Here is a 20875-nt window from a genome sequence, read left to right on the forward strand (position 1 = left end):
TACCTATGCACCTTCCCCTTGAAAGCCACACTTCGTAACCTTCCCTCTGGTTGTGGAAGGTGAATGTAGCTCAACACTGATATTGCTCCTTTCGTTGGTTTGTTGTCACTAGAGATCAACGTGGCAACCTTTCCAACAGGATAGTGCACTTCCTCTGCAGCTCCTGCTGCTGATTCAAGAAAAAATGAACCAAGTTTGTTCCTTAACTCATGTAGTATCACTAGATTATCAAGCCTCTCCTACCATGCCACAACATCTATGTTTGTGCTCCCTGCCACAATCACAGCTGTGGTCCTACCTACAGTACTTCCCCAGCAGTACTAACAGGAGCAGCAGAGAAACTGCAAGGAAAGTGATGTTAAGGAGCAGCACCGGAGTTTGGAGGCAAGAATAGAGGAAAAAAGAAGTTTGTCATCCACTCTATTTCTATATTCCAAAAGCAGAGAATCACTGCCCCTGTGTTGCTCTTTCATTGGTCATAAAAAAATCCCCAAGAGGATTCAAGTGACACTCAAAAATTTCAGATTTACTCTGTTCTTCCTATGAGGACAAGTGGACATATTTCTCCATTGCAGAAACATTTTAAAAAGAGGTGGCAACTGCACAACTGAGTGTACAATTGAAACCCATGTAACTAAGACAGAACCTTAAAATTACAAGAAGCGTGGACAATGTTACTATTCAGCATATGCCATGCAGCTATAATCTAAAAATCTAAAAAAAATGTGAGGTAACCAGGAGGGAGAGAGAAACTAATTACCTGAGGAGAATCAAAGGGATATCGACTACTGAACTTAAATAGAAGCTGAAATTTCTCCCCTTCATATAATGTACCTGGAGCACCTTCCATATCTACGATCCACCTAAAAGAGATACAAATCTTTAGTAAAATAATCAAGCAATTTAAAATAAAATACAAAAGAATAACTGAATGAACTACCTATTATGGCACTACTAGCTGAACTATTCTTCAGTATTACAATGACCATGAAAGCAAAGTAAATACAACATGGAAATTAACACCAAACCTCCATATGTGAGAAACAAGTTTGGTATTTTATATACTCAATCTTTGCTATAGTGTTGTAGATTATACAAGCAGCAATGCCTCAGGAAATAAATACAAATGTGTTTCCCTATAAAATGCCTATTTGTACTCAAGTTGAAAGACTGGTAATATGTCCACCCCCAGCGTCATTACCAAGTCTACAACTTGTGTGATGATTATTTCTATCCCCTTCCTCAGGTGAAAGCAGACTCCCTTTCCATTTTATTTTACTTTTCTGCCAAGGAGATTTAAGAATAATAGAAATGTCACAAATAAAATGCAGTTTACTAACATTAAATCAGAACGAAAAGGGGCATGCTCCTTTCCCTGACTCACATCTGCAAAAATATCACTTGTGGTTCTATATAGAACTTGGCAACTAAGAGAATGTGAAGGTTAGCAAGACAATAGCACACTACAAAAATAGTAGCTGATTTGCAAACTAATCTACTTTAATCACTGAGCTCCTCTTTAAAGGTTGTGCAACAATAAAGGAAACTGATAGCCCAAAAAGGTACCTGTAAATATAAAAATATATATAATCAATAACAAAGGGAAAAACTTACTGTCTAAAAGGCAGGAAATGCATAGTTAAAGTCCAACTATTTTGAAAAGTAACTCAAAATGGTGTCAGAGGGTTGCGTGTCTATCTTGTCTCAATGATACATGTCAGATGTGCTCAGAGTTTTATCAACATTCCCTTAGGATGACCTACATATTTCGCTTATGGCTTTGCTGCTTAAAGTAATGGACACCCCACATTGATGCCAATAAAACCTTTCTAGTGTACACTTTTTTTTCCAGACATATAGATAGAATGGCAAATAAAAGCATAAACCAGCTTATACTTTATTTTTGAAAAACACAAAAATATTCAAAACAAACCACCATTCTCCATAATAATTAGTTTCCTGAAAGAGTCTGAAGATTTGCTCTTGGTTCCCATCATCTTACCCTCAAGCTATTTTAATATTCATGTAGCCCACTCATCAACATTTGCTGTAGTTCAATATCTTACTCTCTTCTATTCTTTTAGCCCATTGCCACATGCTACAAGGGCTATATAGAACATGGACCTTTCTCTGGATTATACAATAACCACTTGACATTTCATTAAAATCACAATATTTATTTTCTTCTGCTTCTGTTTCCCCTGCATCATGATTTAATGTCAAATCTACCTTGATGGCAGTAACTGATGTATTTAGGAGTGAAAGGTATCGTTTGCTTATAGTCTTTTCCCCATTCCCGTTGATGTCAAAGCATGGAGTGATCTCACATCACCTTCTCTGCAGTTTTAAATAAAACTGAATGATTAGCAGCCCTTCAGATTTTGCTCTCCTGAGTTCAGAATTGTTTGGGCACATCAAACAGACAAAGGAAATCCAAATGAGAGATTGTTGACTAAGAAGTATACCCTCTTGATTTAATGCAAAATGTAGATAATGTCAAACTACTTTAGACTAATAGTTTTGATCTAGAATGGTTTGCCAGAATTTAATTCGGCTCTGCCAGATAATGTGTAGGCACATTTAGGCTGAATTTTTAAAAATTCCAGACAAAAAAAGTTTTTTATTCTATAAAAAAAAAGTGCAAGCATCACTGACCTAGACTTTATAGAAGACAGTGAAATGTATCATACTGTAGATTATAATCCAGTTTATCAGTTACTAGTGAATATATTAAACAGTGTACTTGTGAATCATCACTTTTTTATATCCATGGATCAACAGGAGAAAATATTACTCTAGAAAAAACATTTCACTTATCTATAATTTGAGCTAATGTAGAAAACATGAAAAGTATTTACACACTCACTGTGTAATTGAATTTTGTACACTCTTTTCATTTAAAGTCATTCCTGGAGGTGGGTCATTCTGCAAAGCCAACAGTTCTTTCTGTAGTCTCTTCTAAAAAGAATATAAATAGGATTTGAAATATTGCATAAACTATACATTACAATAAAGCCCATTAATTTACAGTACATTTTGCTGTTTTGCTTTTATTAAACATCTGAAACTCATTTTTTGCCAACTACCTACTCAAAACTTGAAGTACAGAAAATGTGCCTGAGGACAAGGAAAGGGAGCTTCCTGCCACAAAAAGTAAACCATCTATTATAATTGGTTAGATAAGAGAAAAGTTGCAAGCTCCAAACTCAGTCACGTTCTCGTTTATATAATTCCAAAATATATTTACCTAGCTACAGCCTCTCTGAGAGGTGGATTACCTACAGCAAAGGGTCTCAAACTTCATTGCATTGTGACCCCTTCTGACAACAAAAATTACTACACAACCCGAAGAGAAGAGGCGGCAAAGCCTGAGCCAGCCCCAGGCACGAGGGCGGGGGGAGGGAGAGAGAGGAGGAATTTTCTCCTAACAAATTTCACACCTAATGCTCATCTATTCTGCAAAAGGCAAGTCCAGCGCCTCATTAATCTCTACTGTAAGAACCCCACAAACTGACACAAAAGTGTAAGGGAACATATTATAGTCACGAACATCACTTTCTGCTATTTTGAACTTCCACAGCTCAAGAAAAAGATGAATGGAAGCCCAGGCCAGCAGCGGGCTGAGCGGGGCCGGCCGCCGGCCCCGCTCAGCCCGCTGCTTGCCTGGATGAACAGCCTGGGATAATGGCTGCCAGCCCTGCTCAGCCCGCAGCCAGTCTGGGGTCCCGACCACCGGCCCCCTGCCAGATGGGAGTCCTGGCCACCGGCCCCGCTCAGCACGCTGCCAGCCTGGGATACCAGCCGTCGGCCCCGCCCACCTTGCTGCACTATTATTTACTTTACATACAACAATAGTTTAGTTATATAATATAGACTTATAGAGAGACCTTCTAAAAACATTAAAATGTATTACTGGCACGCAAAATCTTAAATTACAGTGAATAAATGAAGACTTGGCACATCACTTCTGAAAGGTTGCCGACCCCTATTCTATATCAAAGGCACTCAAAACTGAAGGTTGCTGTCCATTTATTTTCTTTCAGTCTCAAATTGTTGATTATTTTTCTCCCCTCCTCCCAGTCTAATTAGCAGAGACTGCAAGCATGCAAATATATTTGACCTTGCCTCCAGAAACTCAAAAGGGGACAAAATATATACAAAACAAAGATAATGTAAATTAAGTGCTAACCTATTTACACTACAATACAAAAAGGGGACATTCAATTAAATTTAAAGGCAGGTAATAAAAATTATTTTTGCACAATACATAATTAACCTCATTGCCACAAAATCTCATTAAAAACTAAACAGTTTAACCTGTTTATTCACTTATATGGGTAAACAGAACAGTTACTTTAATCAGGATAAAAAAAATCCCATAATCCAATTTAAAACTAAAGTTTCACATACATACTGAGATATCAGTATTTACACATTCAGTGTCCTTTAAATTGTTGCTGTGAGTTGAAGGTGTTTGGTCTGAAACTGAATTAAAATTAAAAACATCTGCATAGTTTGAAATTTAGAACTGTGCTCTTTTCCAACAAAATGTTAGCAACTAACTTTCCTGTGCAATCTTGTTCCTTTTCCATTTGTGGCTCTCAGGCACAACATACTATTTCAGATTGCTCCACAGCTTTGCAGGACTCTCACAATGTTAGACAAACACCTGTCAGGGATGGTCTAGATGAGGGGTTCTCAACCTTTTTCTTTCTGAGGCCTCCCCAACATGCTATAAAAACTCCACCGCCCACCTGTGCCACAACAATTGTTTTTCTGCATATAAAAGGCAGGGCCAGCGTTAGGGCCCCACGCTAAAGGGGGCCCTGTGAAGCTAAGGGCTAGTCTACACTGGCAACGTGTAGTCGCGGCACAGAGCTCTCCCAGTGCTCTAAAAAAACCCACCTCCACAAGAGGTGTAGCTACCAGCACTGAGAGCGCAGCGCTGTAAAGTGCCAGTGTAGACAAGCCCTAAGTTGCTCAGGCTTCGGCTTCAGCCTTGGGTGACAGGGCTTGGAACCCCAGGCTTCAGCCCCATGTGCTGGGGCTTCGGCTTTCTGCCCTGGGCCCAGCAAGTCTAATGCCAGCCCTGATTAGCAGACCCCCTGAAACCTGCTTGGGGCCCCCCAATGGGCCCCAGATACCTGGTTGAGAACTACTGGTCTAGATAATACCTAGTGCTGTCATGAGCGCAGGGGACTGGACTAAATGACCTCTCAAAATCCCCTCAAGTCCTATGATTCTACGATAATATTTACACCTTTTTTCAAGATGATTGCAGCACAGCAGCCACGGCACTAGTCCTCCAACCTTAAATAATTCCCTATTACCAGATTCCAGGTGCTTGAACTACATAATGCACATATATAATCAACCTCACGCAGATCACACCAGGTGCTTTCAAAATATATGAAATCAAATGGAATAATCCAGAAAAAAAATTGCATAATACCAAGCAACCCATGGAAATAATGGGGGAAGCTTCCAACCCACTGACGGTATTGCTCTCCGGCACTAAAACCACTGTGTAGACCAGGGGTTCTCAGACTTTTGTACCGGTGTCCCCTTTCACATAGCAAGCCTCTGAGTGCGACCCCCTTTATACATTAAAAACATGTAAATATATTTAATACCATTATAAATGCTGGAGGCAAAGCGGAGTTTGTGGTGGAGGGTGACAGCTCGCGACCCCCCATGTAATAACCTTGCAACCCCCTGAGGGGTCCTGACCCCCAGTTTGAGAATCCCTGGTGTAGACCCTCCTCCCACATCTCTCCCTGAGCTTCAGAGTCCAAGCTGCAATGTCTACCCAGCTGTTTTTAGCACTATAGCATGAGCCAGAGTACATAGATGCGGGCTCTGAGATTCGCTGCCACGGGTTGTAAAATGTAGTGTATACATACCCTTAGTTGACACTACTGGAAAGACGACACTATGGGTTTTCAAAGACAATAAGCGAACTTTTTTTCAAAATGTGCTGGTCCAAACCAATAGATCATGAACGGTCATTGATTTATACGTCCAGCTGCCATTAACTGCCAAGTGAAAAATACCCACTTACTTCTATATATGAATAGCTAAAGGTATATCCAATAGAATATTGATTTGGATATTCTGATTTTAAAAAAGCAAATAGAGCAAACAGTGCAAACCCAGGAAATGAGCAACCCTACGAAAAAGCTAGAATGCATATGGAATGAAGGAAATGTTTTAGAAAAGAATTATTTTGGTTTGAATTTTCCAAAAGTTTATATTAGGCCTGGTCTACACTATGAGTTTAGTTCGAATTTAGCAGCGTTAAATCGAATTAACCCTGCACCCCTCCACACAACGAAGCCATTTACTTAGAAATAAAGGGCTCTTAAAATCGATTTCTGTACTCTTCCCTGATGAGGGGAGTAGCACCGAAATTGACATTGCCATTTCGAATTAGGGTTAGTGTGGCCGCAATTTGACGCTATTGGCCTCCAGGAGCTATCCCACAGTGCACCATTGTGACCGCTCTGGACAGCAATCTGACAGAAAAAGCCCCGTGAACTTTTGAATTTCATTTCCTGTTTGCCCAGCGTGGAGAGCACAGGTGACCACGCAGAGCTCATCAGCACAGGTAACCAGACAGTCCAAGAATCGAAAAAGAGCACCAGCATGGACCGTATGGGAGGTACTGGATCTGATCGCTATATGGGGAGAAGATTCTGTGCTAGCAGAACTACGTTCCAAAAGACGAAATGCCAAAACATTTGAAAAAAATCTCCAACGGCATGATGGAGAAAGGCCACAATAGGGTCTCATATCAGTGCCGCGTGAAAGTTAAGGAGCTCAGACAAGCCTATCAAAAAACAAAGGAGGCAAACGGTCACTCCGGGTCAGAGCCGCAGACATGCCGCTTCTACGCTGTGCTGCATGCAATTCTAGGGGAGGCCGCTACCACTATCCCCACCTCTGTGGATTCCAAGGAGGGGGTAATCTCAGTCAGGCCTGAGGATTCTGCGGACGGTGAAGATGATGAGGAGGAGGACGACAATGAGCTTGCCGTAGTTCTGCTAGCACTCCATTCTCCCCAACAGCCAGGATCTTTTTCTCAGCCTGACTGAAGTACCCTCCCAACCCAATATCCAAGATCATGACCCCATGGAAGGGACCTCAGGTGAGTTTACCTTTTAAAATCTAAAACTTGCTTTTAAAACAAGTGTTTTTTAATGATTACTTTGCCCTGAGGACTTGGGATGCATTCGCGGCCAGTACAGCTGCTGGAAAAGTCTGTTAATGTGCCTGGGGATGGAGCGGAAATCCTCCAGGGACATCTCCATGAAGCTCTCCTGGAGGTACTCCAAAAGCCTTTCCACGAGGTTTCTGGGCAGTGCAACCTTATTCCGTCCTCCATGGTAGGACACTTGACCACGCCATGCTAGTAGCAAATAATCTGGTATCATTGCATGACAAAGCCTGGCAGCGTATGGTCCCGGTGTTTGCTGGCATTCAAGCAACATCCATTCTTTATCTCGCTGTGTTATCCTCAGGAGAGTGATATCGTTCATGGTAACCTAGTTGAAATACGGGAATTTAATTAAGTGGACAGAGGTGGCCGTTCCTCTAGGCTGTTTGCCTATGGCTGAAAAGAAATCCTTCCCTGCAGTTAGCCAAGGGGGTCGGGGGGAATCATTGGCACTGACCTTTTCACGTTTGGCTAGCAGGGATCTTCCCTGATACCAGCCATGCGGTGGGGAGGGAGGGGTAAAGCGATCATCCCAGAGAATTGGATGGGGGACAGGGGGTTAGTTTGGTTTCTGCTGCTGCACGTTAACAGGAAAACCACAGCACTCAACGGGCTTTGCTTGGTATGGGAAAGGAGGGCACTGCTTTTAGGAAGGCTGCAGAAGCCGAAAGACAGTGGCTTACCATGGACGCATGCAAGCCGAATTCTGTTGCCCGGACCTGCGTCTGTGATCTCTAACACCAAAGCCGCAGGCACTCAATATTGAAATGCATAATGCGACCTTGTACCAAAATCACATGTGCTATGTAATGGTGAACAACATTATTCACCGTGAACGAGTATAAGCATTGTTCTGTAAAATGTATCTTTTTAAATACTTCTCTACCTTTTTTCCCTCCTGCAGTTACAAATTTTTCAAGCCTCCCTCCTCCGTCCCGAAGGCTCTCTCAGATAAGGCAGCAAAAAAAAGGGAGAGCCTCCCCCCTCACCATGTTCCATAGCCTCTTCACCCAGACGTGTAAAAACGTGGTGGGGTGGGGAGGGGGGAGGCTCCGTGCACCCTCCCACTCCACCCCAGTGGACAGCCCAAGCAAAAGTTTTCATTATTTTGAACTTTTTTAGTGGTCTTTTCCTTCCCTCCTATCCTCCTCCCAAACACCACCCAGGCTACCTTGTCAGTTCTCTCCCTATGTTTATAATCAATTCATAAAGAATACATGATTTTTAAATGATAGTGACTTTATTTCCTTTGAAAGCAAGCTGTGATCGAAGGGGGGAGGGTGGTTTGCTTACAGGGAATGAGTCAATCAAGGGGACGGGTTTTCAACAAACAGAACTGTCACACCATAGCCTGGCCAGTCATGAAACTGGTTTTCAAAGCTTCTCTGATGCGCAGTGCTTCCTGGTGTGCTCTTCTAATCGCCCTGGTGTCTGGCTGCGCATAATCAGCGGCCAGGCGATTTGCCTCAGCCTCCCACCCTGCCATAAAGTTTCCCCATTACTCTCACAGAGATTGTGGAGCGCACAGCAAGCAGCAATAACAATGGGAATATTGGTTTGGCTGAGGTCTGAGTGAGTCAGTAATGTGCGCCAGCGACCCTTTAAGCATCCAAATGTACATTCTACCACCATTCTGCACTTGCTCAGCCTGTAGGTGAACAGCTCCTGACTACTGTCCAGGCTGCCTGTGTATGACTTCATGACCAAGGCATTAAGTGGAAGGCTGGGTCCCCAAGGATAACTATAGGCATTTCAACATCCCCAACGGGTATCTTCTGGTTTGGGAAGTAAATCCCCTGCTGCAGCTGTTTAAACAGTAGTGTTCCTGAAGACGCGAGCATCATGAACCCTTTCTGGCCATCCCACGCTGATGTTGGTGAAACTTCCTTGTGATCCACCAGTGCTTGCGACACCATTGAAAAGTACCCCTTGCGGTTTATGTACTGGCTACCCTGGTGCTCCGGTGCCAAGATAGGGATAGGGTTCCATCTATCGACCCACCACAGTTAGGGAATCCCATTGCAGCAAAGCCATCCACTATGACCTGCACATTTCCCAGAGTCACTACCTTTGGTACCAGCAGCTCAGTGATTGCTTTGGCTACTTGCATCACAGCAGCCCCCACAGTAGATCTGCCCACTCCAAATTGATTCCCAACTGACTGGTAGCTGTCTAGCGTTGCAAGCTTCCATAGGGATATCGCCACTCGCTTCTCAACTGTGAGGGCTGCTCTCATCTTGGTATTCTGGCGCTTCAGGGCCAGTCACAAAGTTCCATGAAAGCGCCCTTACGCATGCGAAAGTTTCGCAGCCACTAGGAATCGTCCCACACCTGCAACACTATGCGGTCCCACCAGTCTGTGCTTGTTTCCCGGGCCCAGAATCGGCGTTCGACAGCTATAACCTGCCCCCATTAACAGCATGATCTCCAAAGTGCCAGGGTCTGCAATGTGATAGAATTCTGTGTCCATGTCCTCATCACTCTCATCGCCGTGCTGCCGTAGCCACCTCTTCCTCGCCTGGTTTTGCAGGTTCTGGTTCAGCATAAACTGCACAATAACGCGCGAGGTGTTTACAATGTTCATGACTGCTGTCTTGAGCTGAGCGGGCTCCACACTTGCCGTGGTATGGCGTCTGCACTGTTCACCCAAGAAAAAGAGGCGCAAAACGGTTGTCTGCCATTGCTTTCTCAGAGGGAGGGGGAAGGATGTACCCAGAACCACCCGCAACAATGTTTTTGGCCCCATCAGGCATTGGGATCTCAACCCAGAATTCCAATGGGCGGAGGAGACTGCGGGAACTATGAGATAGCTATGGGATAGCTACCCACAGTGCAACGCTCCGGAAGTCAATGCTAGCCTCGGTACATGGACGCACACCGCCGAATTAATGTGCTTAGCGTGGCCACATACACTCGACTTTATACAATCGATTGCCAAAAATCGAATTCTGTAAATTCAGATTAATCCCGAAGTGTAGACATACCCTTAGTGACAATGGAGACGAGAAAGATTTTAAAAATAAGAGGCATCTAGCTTTGTGGACTAGTTAATTCTAACAGTATTCTATGCTGCCAGGTGGCAGACCTATGTTATTTATTATTTGTATTACAACAGTACCTAGGAGCTCCAGAGAGGAATCCGGACCCAGTAGTACTGGCATCCAACCATCCTCTGGAAATATATCTGCTATGATGTGGGACAAAAAAAAGTCAAAACCAATGTGAAATACGGATTTTTAGAGTGACGTGCTTAATACAATTTATTTAACTTTTAAAACTACTACTTCATATATCTTTTACTAAGCAAAAGTCTACACTAGCATGGATATGTTGAGCATTCTTATGTATAAACAGGACTACGTATTACAACACCCATGAACAATTCTATTTCATTTAGACGTTCTTTGATCAAGTCTCAAGGACCTGATGCGGCACTAAACTCCCAACAGTACTGACGTTTCAGTTTGTAATAAACACACACTATCACAGAAGCATTTCATTATATATAAAACCACATGTAGAGGGAAAAGGAAACCGCAAAGGTTAAAATAATCAGTTATATTCTAATTGCAAAAATAATGAATACTGCCACTACAGCAACATGCTACCTCACTTATGAAACATACAGCAGCATTTAGTTCTGAAAGATCAGTACACAGATGTAAATAAGTAAGTTGAAAATATAAAACACAACATGACAAACTTATCTAGCTAGACTAGAGCTTGCAATCAGACGCATGTGGACAGATGCTTCCACCCCAAAGAGACCCACTAATATTAACAAAGACCTGACTGTAGAATCAGAAACCCATTTAAGTTTCTTTTTACATATAAATTGAACAGAAACAAAGTTATTTTACTTTTAATTTGCCCACCAATATAGCCATTTATATTTTCTTTCTGAAAACATTTAGAACAATGTTTCCCAAACTTAGGACGCCGCTTGTGTAGGGAAAGCCCCGGTGGGCCGGGCCGGTTTGTATACCTGCCGTGTCCGCAGGTCCGGCCGATCACGGCTCCCACTGGCCACGGTTTGCTGCTCCAGGCCGAGGGACGTACTGGCTGCTGCTTCCCGCAGCTCTCATTGGCCTGGAGCGGCAAACCGCGGCCACTGGGAGCCGCAATCGGCCGAACCTGCAGGCGTGGCAGGTAAACAAACCGGCCTGGCCCGCCAGACGCTTTCCCTACACAAGCAGCATCCCAAGTTTGGGAAACACTGATTTAGAAGAAATCAGACTGTTCTTTCCCTGCTCCCCCAAGTTGAAACAACCAGTAGCTGAATGTTTATTTCTTTCCATGATAATATATTGAATTTTCAGCAGTTTTTATTTAGCACAGTAAAATATTGGGGGTTAGGTAAGTAGGTCAAATGAACTACTTCAAGACAAGATTTCTACAGACTACTTAGGATATGCAGTTTCTAGCTACTGTAAGCATGCAACAAATGTCAAAGATTTATTATGCAATATTATTTTTAAGTGAGACAGCTTAAAATTCATACCTGTTTACCAGGCATCATCATTCATAACAGCTGAACATAGCAGTTGACAACCAAAGCATTGGTTGTCTTAAAACAATTCTAAATCTAAAAAACAACATATCCCACACTCTTGGAAATTCATGCACAAAATTATAGGTGCAGTTACAACTGGTCATTTGACATTTTTTTCTTCAAGATATTTGCAAATACAGTGACTGAATGCACTCATTCTATATGTAAACATATGCATATTTTATATGTGCAATTCTGAAACACCAGATGTAGTCTACATTTTTAGATTATATATTACATACAAATATATATTATGGTTGTAAAGTTAAGCACTCAAAAGTTAAGTGCCAAAATTAAGGCTGCCTGTGCAATCTCAATTCAGTCTGCTTTTGCAAATATGTTATGATTGACTTGGCCACATCATATAGGAAGTCTGTGCCAGAGCTAGAAATGGAACACAGCTCTTGTCATAACTATAAAGGGAAGGGTAACAGCTCTCCTGTGTACAGTACTATAAAATCCCTCCTGGCCAGAGACTCCAAAATCCTTTTCCCTGTAAAGGGTTAAGAAGCTCAGGTAACCTGGCTGACACCTGACCCAAAGGACCAATAAGGGGACAAGATACTTTCAAATCTGGGGGGGGAGGGAAGGCTTTTGTTTGTGCTCTTTGTTTGGGAAGTTGTTCGCTCTTGGGACTGAGAGGGACCAGACATCAATCCAGGCTCTCCAAATCTTTCTGAACAAGTCTCTCATATTTCAAACTTGTAAGTAAACAGCCGGCAAGGCGTGTTAGTTTATCTTTGTTTTCTCAAGTTGTAAATGTACCTTTTGCTAGAGTGTTTATCTCTGTTTGCTGTACTTTGAACCTAAGGCTAGAGGGGGGTCCTCTGAGCTCTTTAAGTTTGATTACCCTGTAAAGTTATTTTCCATCCTGATTTTACAGAGATGATGTTTACCTTTTTCTTTAATTAAAAGCCTTCTTTTTAAGAACCTGATTGATTTTTCCTTGTTTTTAGATCCAAGGGGGTTGGATCTTGATCCACCAGGAGTTGGTGGGAGGAAGAAGGGGGGATGGTTAATTTCTCCTTGTTTTAAGATCCAAGGGGTTTGGATCTGTATTCACCAGGGAATTGGTAAAGAGTCTCTCAAGGCTACCCAGGGAAGGGAATTAGCTTTGGGATGGTGGCAGCGGACCAGATCTAAGCTGGTAGTCAAGCTTAGAAGTTTTCATGCAGGCCCCCACATTTGTACCCTAAAGTTCAGAGTGAGGAAGCAGCCTTGACAGCTCTCCTACGTCCCATTCCATTAAAGAACATTATTGTGTTTTCTCTTCTTGCAACTCTATCTCATTCACTGTCCATCCTGTGGTACTTAATGAGGCAAGGGTCTGTAGAATAAATAACATGGCACCATTTAATTAAAGACTATTTTAATGCACAACAGGGCAGCATTAAGGTTATACAGGCAACCTTAATTCTGCCATTTCCTTAATGGAGAGTAAACTTTGCAACCTTAACATTCTTTTAATGTAGGGTTTTTTTTGTATGTCGTTTCCTACATATTTCTGAAAAGCAAACTGAAAAAACAGAAATTCCATCATAAAGAACCATATGAACCACCACAGGGGCAACCCAGAGGATTGGAAGTCAGGACCTTTAGATTCACAGAATATACCATTACACTTCAGCTAAAGGAGAAGGCTGTAGCAGAAGTAGATTGCCATTATCCTCCATGAGAACCAGACACTAGAAAAGACAGCCTACATTTTGTGGTCAGAAAATAATTGTATAAGCACTAGCGAAGGAATGTTGGGAATCAGGATTGTTGGATTCTATTTCTCGCTCTGGATGGAAGTGTGGGTTAATGGTTAAAGAGAGCACACCTAAGCACACTGATCTGACAGATTTGTTCCAAAAGTGAGTATGGCTAAGCAGATGAGACATGGATCTCCCATATTAGAGGTCTGGGTTCTATTCCTAACACAAGTCACTTCTGGCACAGCTATCTCTCAGTTACCCTGCCTATAAAGGGGGGAAATGATCCGTTCCTTACCTGCCAAGGGCATACGGCCTCTCTCAAACAATAAAGGCTGGGAAATGCACAGAATTAACAGGAAGTCAGTGGAAGTGCTGAGACTAGAAAACTCCTGATGGCTCTGCACGGGGTTCAAGAGCATGCTCACAGATTTTAGCTGCAAGGAACTCTACTGAGCACATAAAAATAACAACTTAATTTGTAGTGATTGTAACCGAAACTGGATGGGATTTAGAAATGCAACCTTCCAATTGCAGGACTATCCCACTTCCAAATTTTGAGTTCTTCCTCCAAACCGGCTGCTAGAACTCTTCAAAGTAGCAGCTGGATTATTTTTCCCCCCTTATCTGGTAAAACTGCCTATTTTCCCCCTCATATCATTCTCCAAAAAGGCTGAATCATTCTTCCTAAAACCTAAAAATATTCAGTCTTAAGCAGAAAACAAGCATGTAAAATTTCAGCCACAATGGTTCAAGTTTAGTAAAGTTACAAGCAACTGAACTCATGCTTATAATGGAAAGCGTTAGAAAACCATAAATGTGCATAAATATCCATCTCAAAGAAAGGAAAATTAAGAACCTGCACACATCAGTCATCTGAGCCTGCATTTCTTGCACACCCTAACCTTTCACTGATTTCAAGAGATCTTTGAGGTGCATAATGAAGGCAGAATCAAGTCCTAAGCAGGTAACAATATTGTCTCTATATAAATCCATGGTATGCCCACATCTTGTATACTGCATGCAGATGTGGTCGCCCCATCTCAAAAAAGTTCTCTCAGATTAGAAAAGTTACAGTAAAGAACAACAAAAATGATTAGGGGTATGGAACAGCTTCCATATGAGGAGAGATTAATAAGACTAGGACTTTTCAGCTTGGAAATGAGAGGACTAAGGGGGATATGATAGAGGTCTATAAAACCAGGACTGGTGTAGTGAAAGTAAATAAGGAAGTGGTATTTACTCCTTCTCATAATACAAGAACTATGGGTCACCAAATGAAATTAATAGGCAGCAGGTTTAAGACAAACAAAAGGAAGTATTTCTTCATTCAACATACAGTCAACCGGTGGAACTCTTTGTCAAAGGATGTTGTGAAGGCCAACAGTATAACAGGGTTAAAAAAAGAACTAAAGTTCATGGAGGATAGGTCCACCAATGGCTATTAGCCAGGATGGGCAGGAATGGTGTCCCTAGCCTCTGTTTGCCAGAAGCTGGGAATGGGCGATAGGGGATAGATTACTTGATGATTACCTGTTCTGTTCATTCCCTCTGAAGCACCTGGCATTGGCCATTCTTGGAAGACAGGATACTGGGCTAGATGGACCTTTGGTCTGACCCAGTATGGCTGTTCTTATGTTCTTAACTATTGCACGTTTGGATGCTAGAGACAATCAAGTTTGATTAGTTCATATGATTATTAAATTTGCATACATCTAAAAGATTAGTAAATCAGAAGTTAGGCAGTTTTTAGATTATAACCATCATATGGATAAACAGGAAAAGGCATTTTAACTTCCCACTCATAGCTGTTTTAATAGGAAACTTGCATCACTCAATCTTATTGCATTAGAAACTAACAGTTCCCACGTAGACCGCAGAACCAAAAAACGTGTTAACTTTCTGTTGGTGTACACCGAAACACTGTATTACTAGCAGTCTCAGATTAAGAGAAGGGGAGAAGTAGGGCATTTCCTGGTTTTCAGTGTGTCTTCAATAGTCTCTCTGAAGGAAACATTAAATAAATGTTTATCATATTAAGTTATGATAGGGTTTTTTTTTTTGTAGTTAACTGTACCTTGGGACTGGCTGTGAAGATCTCTATTTCTTTTTTAGGAACTTATATTAAAAAAGCTTTTCTTTAAAATATTTTGAAAACAGGCCCCATATGAAGCTCCAAAATCCAAGAATGAGCTTCCAATGCACACAGAATGTCCACTATCCCCCCTCCACAATTTTCAACACCATAGAAAGTTGTAATTTTTGGTGTACATTCTATAAAAACCTAGCCTCTTGTTTTTGTTTTGGTGGAGTTTTATTGGTATTAACGCTAAAATAAAATTATTATCAAGCTGTAAAAATTTAATGAGCTATATTTTAAGATGACTTCCTTTCCAAAAGTAGTCATTTTAGTTTTGATATTTGTATCAAAAATTTATTTCCAAATCACGAAATAAAAATGATGCAAAGATTATGCCAATGAAATTGAAGGATTATCAAGGAATAATCTAGCAGTTCTACTGAGAAAAGATCTGACACTAAACCTTTCCCTGACCAAACAAAAAATAGTTAAATTGGATTTAAGTATCATTCCAATATATTGTAAGATTTGTTATAATGAGATCAAAACCTTTTTCTAAATTTATAAACACTGGCTGTGGACATCTTAAATTTGGAACAGTCACTGTACTGATCCACTGATTATATCACTGCCATAATCCCAGTTTCCCTTTATCATCTCTTTTCACACAAACTTGAATTCTGAGATGACATTTTAACTGTGCGCACAGAGGTATATATGGAACCACGTCTGAGCTATATGCTTTAATACCATACTAGCCTTTGTTCTTTTCATGTGATTAATACACTTTCATGAGTTAGGTACAGGTCATTTGTATATGTAGATATCAAACCTCAGCAAATACAGAGCTAACATAATTCACGACACACAGAGCTTGACTGATTGGATCGTAGGCCTTCAGTATGGTATTTGTATAATCAGGATTTTATTTTTGCCTCAAAAACTGCCTCACACATGAGCCAATGTAAAAATACATCTATATTTCAAATCTTTTAATGTAATGCTATGTGATTTTGTTTGTGCAATGAAGTTTTAGGCATTTTGCTAAAATTTAGAAGAAATTACATTTTCAAGTATTAATCTAATTTAACAAGGTACTTAATTGTTTCAAAATATTTAGAATAAGTGCTGGCTGTCAATGGCAAATTAATGCTAAAAATTTCAGTGCATAAGGACTGTCTGAGTTACAAGTCTTTAAACAAGGGGAAAGCTACCACCAATTTTATCCAGGGATTTTATAAAGTGTGCATGGTTTGTATGCATCACCAAATCCTCAAGACAAAACTATATTATAGTTAATAAATTTAGGTGTATTTTTACATTATTTACATCTGGGAGATGTCAACATCTGCTCAATAAGCAGCAGCAGTCCAAAAAGCAAACAGAATGTTAGGAACCATCAGGAAAAGGATAGATAATAAGACAGAAAATATCATAATATAAATCCATAGTATGCCCACACCTTGAATACTGAGTGCAGTTCTGGTCACATTAGAATAGGAAAAAGGAGGGCCACAAAAATTAGTAGGGGTATGGAACAGCCTCTATAGGATTAACAAACGGTGGTACTGTTCATCTAAGAAAAGAGAGAGAGAGGGAGGTGTGTGTGTGTGTGTGTGTGTGTGTGTGTGTGAGAGAGAGAGAGAGAGAGAGAGAGAGAGAGAGAAGTCTAAAAAATCATGAAGAAGAAAGTGATATTTACTCTATCTCATAATACAAGAACTAGACGTCACCAAATGAAAATAATAGGCAGCAGGTTTAAAACAAACAAAAGGAAGTATTTCTTCCCACAACACACAATCAACCTGTGAAACTCATTGTCAGGCGACATTGTAAGGCCAGAAGTATAACTGGGTTAAAAAAAAATTAGATAAGTCAATGGAAGATAGGTCCATCAATGGCTATTAGCAAAGATGGTCAGTGACTCAACCCCATATTATGGGTGTCCCTAAACCTCTGATTGCTAGAAGCTGGGCCTGGACAATAGGTGATGTATCATTTGATAAATTTCCCTGCTCTATTTACTCCCTCAAGCATCTGGCACCAGCCACACTCAGAAGGCAGGATATTGGGCTAGATGAACCACTGTTCTGACCCAGTATGGGCATTCTTCTGTTCTTACTCATGAGTTTAACCTCTGTAAATAGTGGAAGCCGCAACAGTAGCCAATATAGTTCAGACTTCATAAGCAAATCCACACTATCCACTTGCTTTAAGACATTCATAACTTTCAAATAACTTCATATTCAAATAATTTCAAACGGGGCAGAGGAGAGCTGTGGTTGGGGGCGGAGTGGAGCTGGGTGGCGCTTCCTCCCCAGGGCCCCATGGGGGCTGACCTGGGCCCTGCTGCACACCCCCTCAACTGTTCTTCCACACCCCTCTAGGAGAGCATGCCCAAAGTTTGGGACCACTGATGTAGTATAATGAAATGTAGGATCATTTCTATGAATAAGGAATGTCTATTACATTGTTATATTATGTTCAACAGCAACTACATCAAGATATTACTATAACCAAATAAAACCTCAATAAGTTTGTGGATCAGAGTGGTTTTAAAATTTAAACAAGTCCCCTGATAATCAGCTTCCAAATAAAAATAGTGGACAACCTATTGCAGCGAGAACTATATTTAATTCTTAATGTGATTTTTAGAATCAGACACAGGAGATCGAAAATGTCACATAACCTATTTTCACATACTTGTTCCAGTCTAGTTTTAAAGATGACCTAAAAAGGATTTTTTTTTTTTAAAAACTTGCTAGAGCATCTTCATCATTAAAGTGACCTAAAAGGTTTGTGGGAGGATTTCTGGTTTTGTTTAAAGGTTTTTCTCCTGTTTGTTTTGTACCTCAGAAGGAATGAGGAATAACAATTCTGATCTTCCCTTGTTTGCTGCAGATATTGAGGGCCTCAAAATCTATATTGTCAGCTTTCACACTTTAATTGGAGTAACTGGGTTGTTCAATCTTTAACAAAGATTCCTCTAGCCAATATATTAGTCATTAAAGTTAAACAGATATCAACAAAACACAAAGTATTGTAGCCAGTTTAAAGATCTCCACTATTCTTAATTGTTTAACATTCACTCTAAATCAAAAGCTTCTCTTCCATTTTACAGATCTCATTAAATAGCTGAACAGAATCTCTCAACTTCAAGAAAATGTTACAAAAATGTGCTATAAAAATGTGTTTTAAAAGGCTACATAATTAGTAAGATGGAAACAAAAACAATGCTTCACTAGCTCCCTGATCAAAAGGCCTAGGGAAATAAGGGGTCCCTTAGACACTATCTAACAGATACACTCGAGATTAACATCTATAACACAAAAACAAGCACTAAATTAGACTTTCCCACTGCCATATTTTCCAAGAAACAGACACTAGCTAAAACATTATTTTTAATACTAGACAGCACTTTGCATCTGTGGATCTCAAAGTGCTTTACAAAGGTGGCAGTCATCTTCCTTTTACAGATAGACAAACTGAAAAACAGGTGTGCTCTTGTACAGCTTATTTCACAACACAGACTAGTGGCAAACACAGGAACAGCCCAGGTTGTATCTCCTTAAAGCTTCACAACAGTCTCTTCCACATAGTTTTTATACATATTTACAGAAGGTTTTTTTTCCCCCCCATAGAAACTTTTGGGGACATAATTTATAATTAGTCAAAACTAAGCTGCATAAAGAATTCTGAATGTTAAATAAAGACCAAACTGCAAAAATAATCTGGCATACAGATTCTTACAGAAAATGGAGACAAAAGATCTATTAGCCCATCCTCCTGCTACATCGGGATTGTCTGGTACTGTATGTTCTCAAGTGCTTTATTCAATCTTGTTTTAAATGACTCATAAACCTGGACTTTCATTACTTTCTCGGGAGACCATTCCAGAATCTAATACATTTCACTTACAGAATTTCCTAGTCTATTATAATTATTATTTTTGCACTTATTCATACTATTAGAGAGCTTATTTCTTCACCCTCTCACTTCCCTGGTCCTTCTCGCTTGAACAGAGAGCAACAATACCCAAAGTCCTAAGGTGCAAACAATTCGATGTGTATTGGGGTGAACTTCCAGCAAGCAATGATTCCAATTTCCTTCCTCAGTGTCCCCCTTCCCAGCTCTGATGCCACAGAGCCTAGCCTGTGACCCTGTTCCCATTCCCCTCTTACTTTCTGATTGACTGCAGACTATATAGTAAAACTTGAGTTCTGCTTAGCTATACCTTAACCAATTATTTTACTGAAATTTAACTAACCAATCCTAACATATTGTTAACATGATTTAACCAATTATATCCCACCACCTTAATTGGTTTACACTCAACAAAATTAATTATACAGCAGACAGAAAAAAAATCACAGAACCAGACACAGATTATACAGAGAAACAATAGGAAAATGGAGCCTACAGTGACAGAACAACAAAGAAATGAGGATTTTACACCCCAACTATTGATAAGTGAGTTCTTGCCAGACAGGATGCTATCAAACTAAGTTTTCTTTAATCATCTTTATCTGGTGATGATAGGAATACAATTCTGTCCTGATAATGCCTAACAGCCCAATAGCACTTTATTTCAATGCGACTAGTTTGGAATGTAAGGATGTGACCATACGGTTCCCAGCTTATGGCTTCCTCTTCTGCTTAGCCAAAGGCCTTAGCCTAAGAACAAGGCCTTAGACTATTATAGTGAGAGAAGTCCTATACACAGGCAGACTGATTTTGATTCTTGTTTTGTACCTAGATAACTAGCTCAGTGGTAATGGAGATATCCCATCTCCTGGAACTGGAAGGGACCTTGAAAGGTCATCAAGTCCAGCCCCCTGCCTTCACAAGCAGGACCAAGTACTGATTTTGCCCCAGATCCCTAAGTGGCCCCCTCAAGGATTGAACTCACAACCCTGGGTTTAGCAGGCCAATGCTCAAACCACTGAGCTATCCCTCCCCCTCTTAGGTAGAAGAATATACCTAAATTCTTAAAGCATAGGCTTTTGCAGACAGGTGTGAATATCTATATCCTAACACTCCACCCCCTTTTTTTTTTGTCTTTTGGGATCCTCCTGCCCAGGTATCCCTGGAAAAGCATAGGACATATGGCAACACACTTTTTGATAAGGCCAGGCATCAAGGTGGAATGCGTCGTTGCTCCATTTGTCCCACTGCCCCTTGTGTAGTACTGTGCCCTGCACCTTCTCTTGTACGGACATACCACATCTATTTCAATTAGTGTTCCAGACTTCCCATTATAGTGGAGCCGGGTTGTCTAGTACACTGGCAGAGGTGTGTGTGTGACTACATTACTGATAGGTTATAATTAGTGG

The 20875-nt window shown here is 40.8% G+C and overlaps 1 protein-coding gene across 6 annotated transcripts in view; it reads right to left on the reverse strand.

The window, feature by feature from the left end:
• UBE2W (ubiquitin conjugating enzyme E2 W) overlaps positions 1-20875 on the reverse strand; it is a 38961-nt gene that overhangs the window by 14859 nt on the left and 3227 nt on the right. For 4 of the 6 annotated variants that reach the window (XM_024102796.3, XM_024102795.3, XM_065585774.1 and 1 more), the window contains exons 2-3: positions 2867-2958; positions 761-863 (exon numbers count right to left, since the gene is read on the reverse strand). In XM_024102796.3, coding sequence (XP_023958564.1) covers positions 761-863; positions 2867-2958 — 195 coding nt within the window. Of the gene's footprint in view, positions 1-760; positions 864-2866; positions 2959-14995; positions 15126-20875 lie in introns of all 6 variants that reach the window. The other 2 variants (XM_065585776.1, XM_065585777.1) reach the window with 1 other exon arrangement.

Source organism: Chrysemys picta, chromosome 2 (genome assembly GCF_011386835.1).
Source record: "Chrysemys picta bellii isolate R12L10 chromosome 2, ASM1138683v2, whole genome shotgun sequence".
Classification (NCBI taxonomy): Eukaryota; Metazoa; Chordata; order Testudines; family Emydidae; genus Chrysemys; species Chrysemys picta.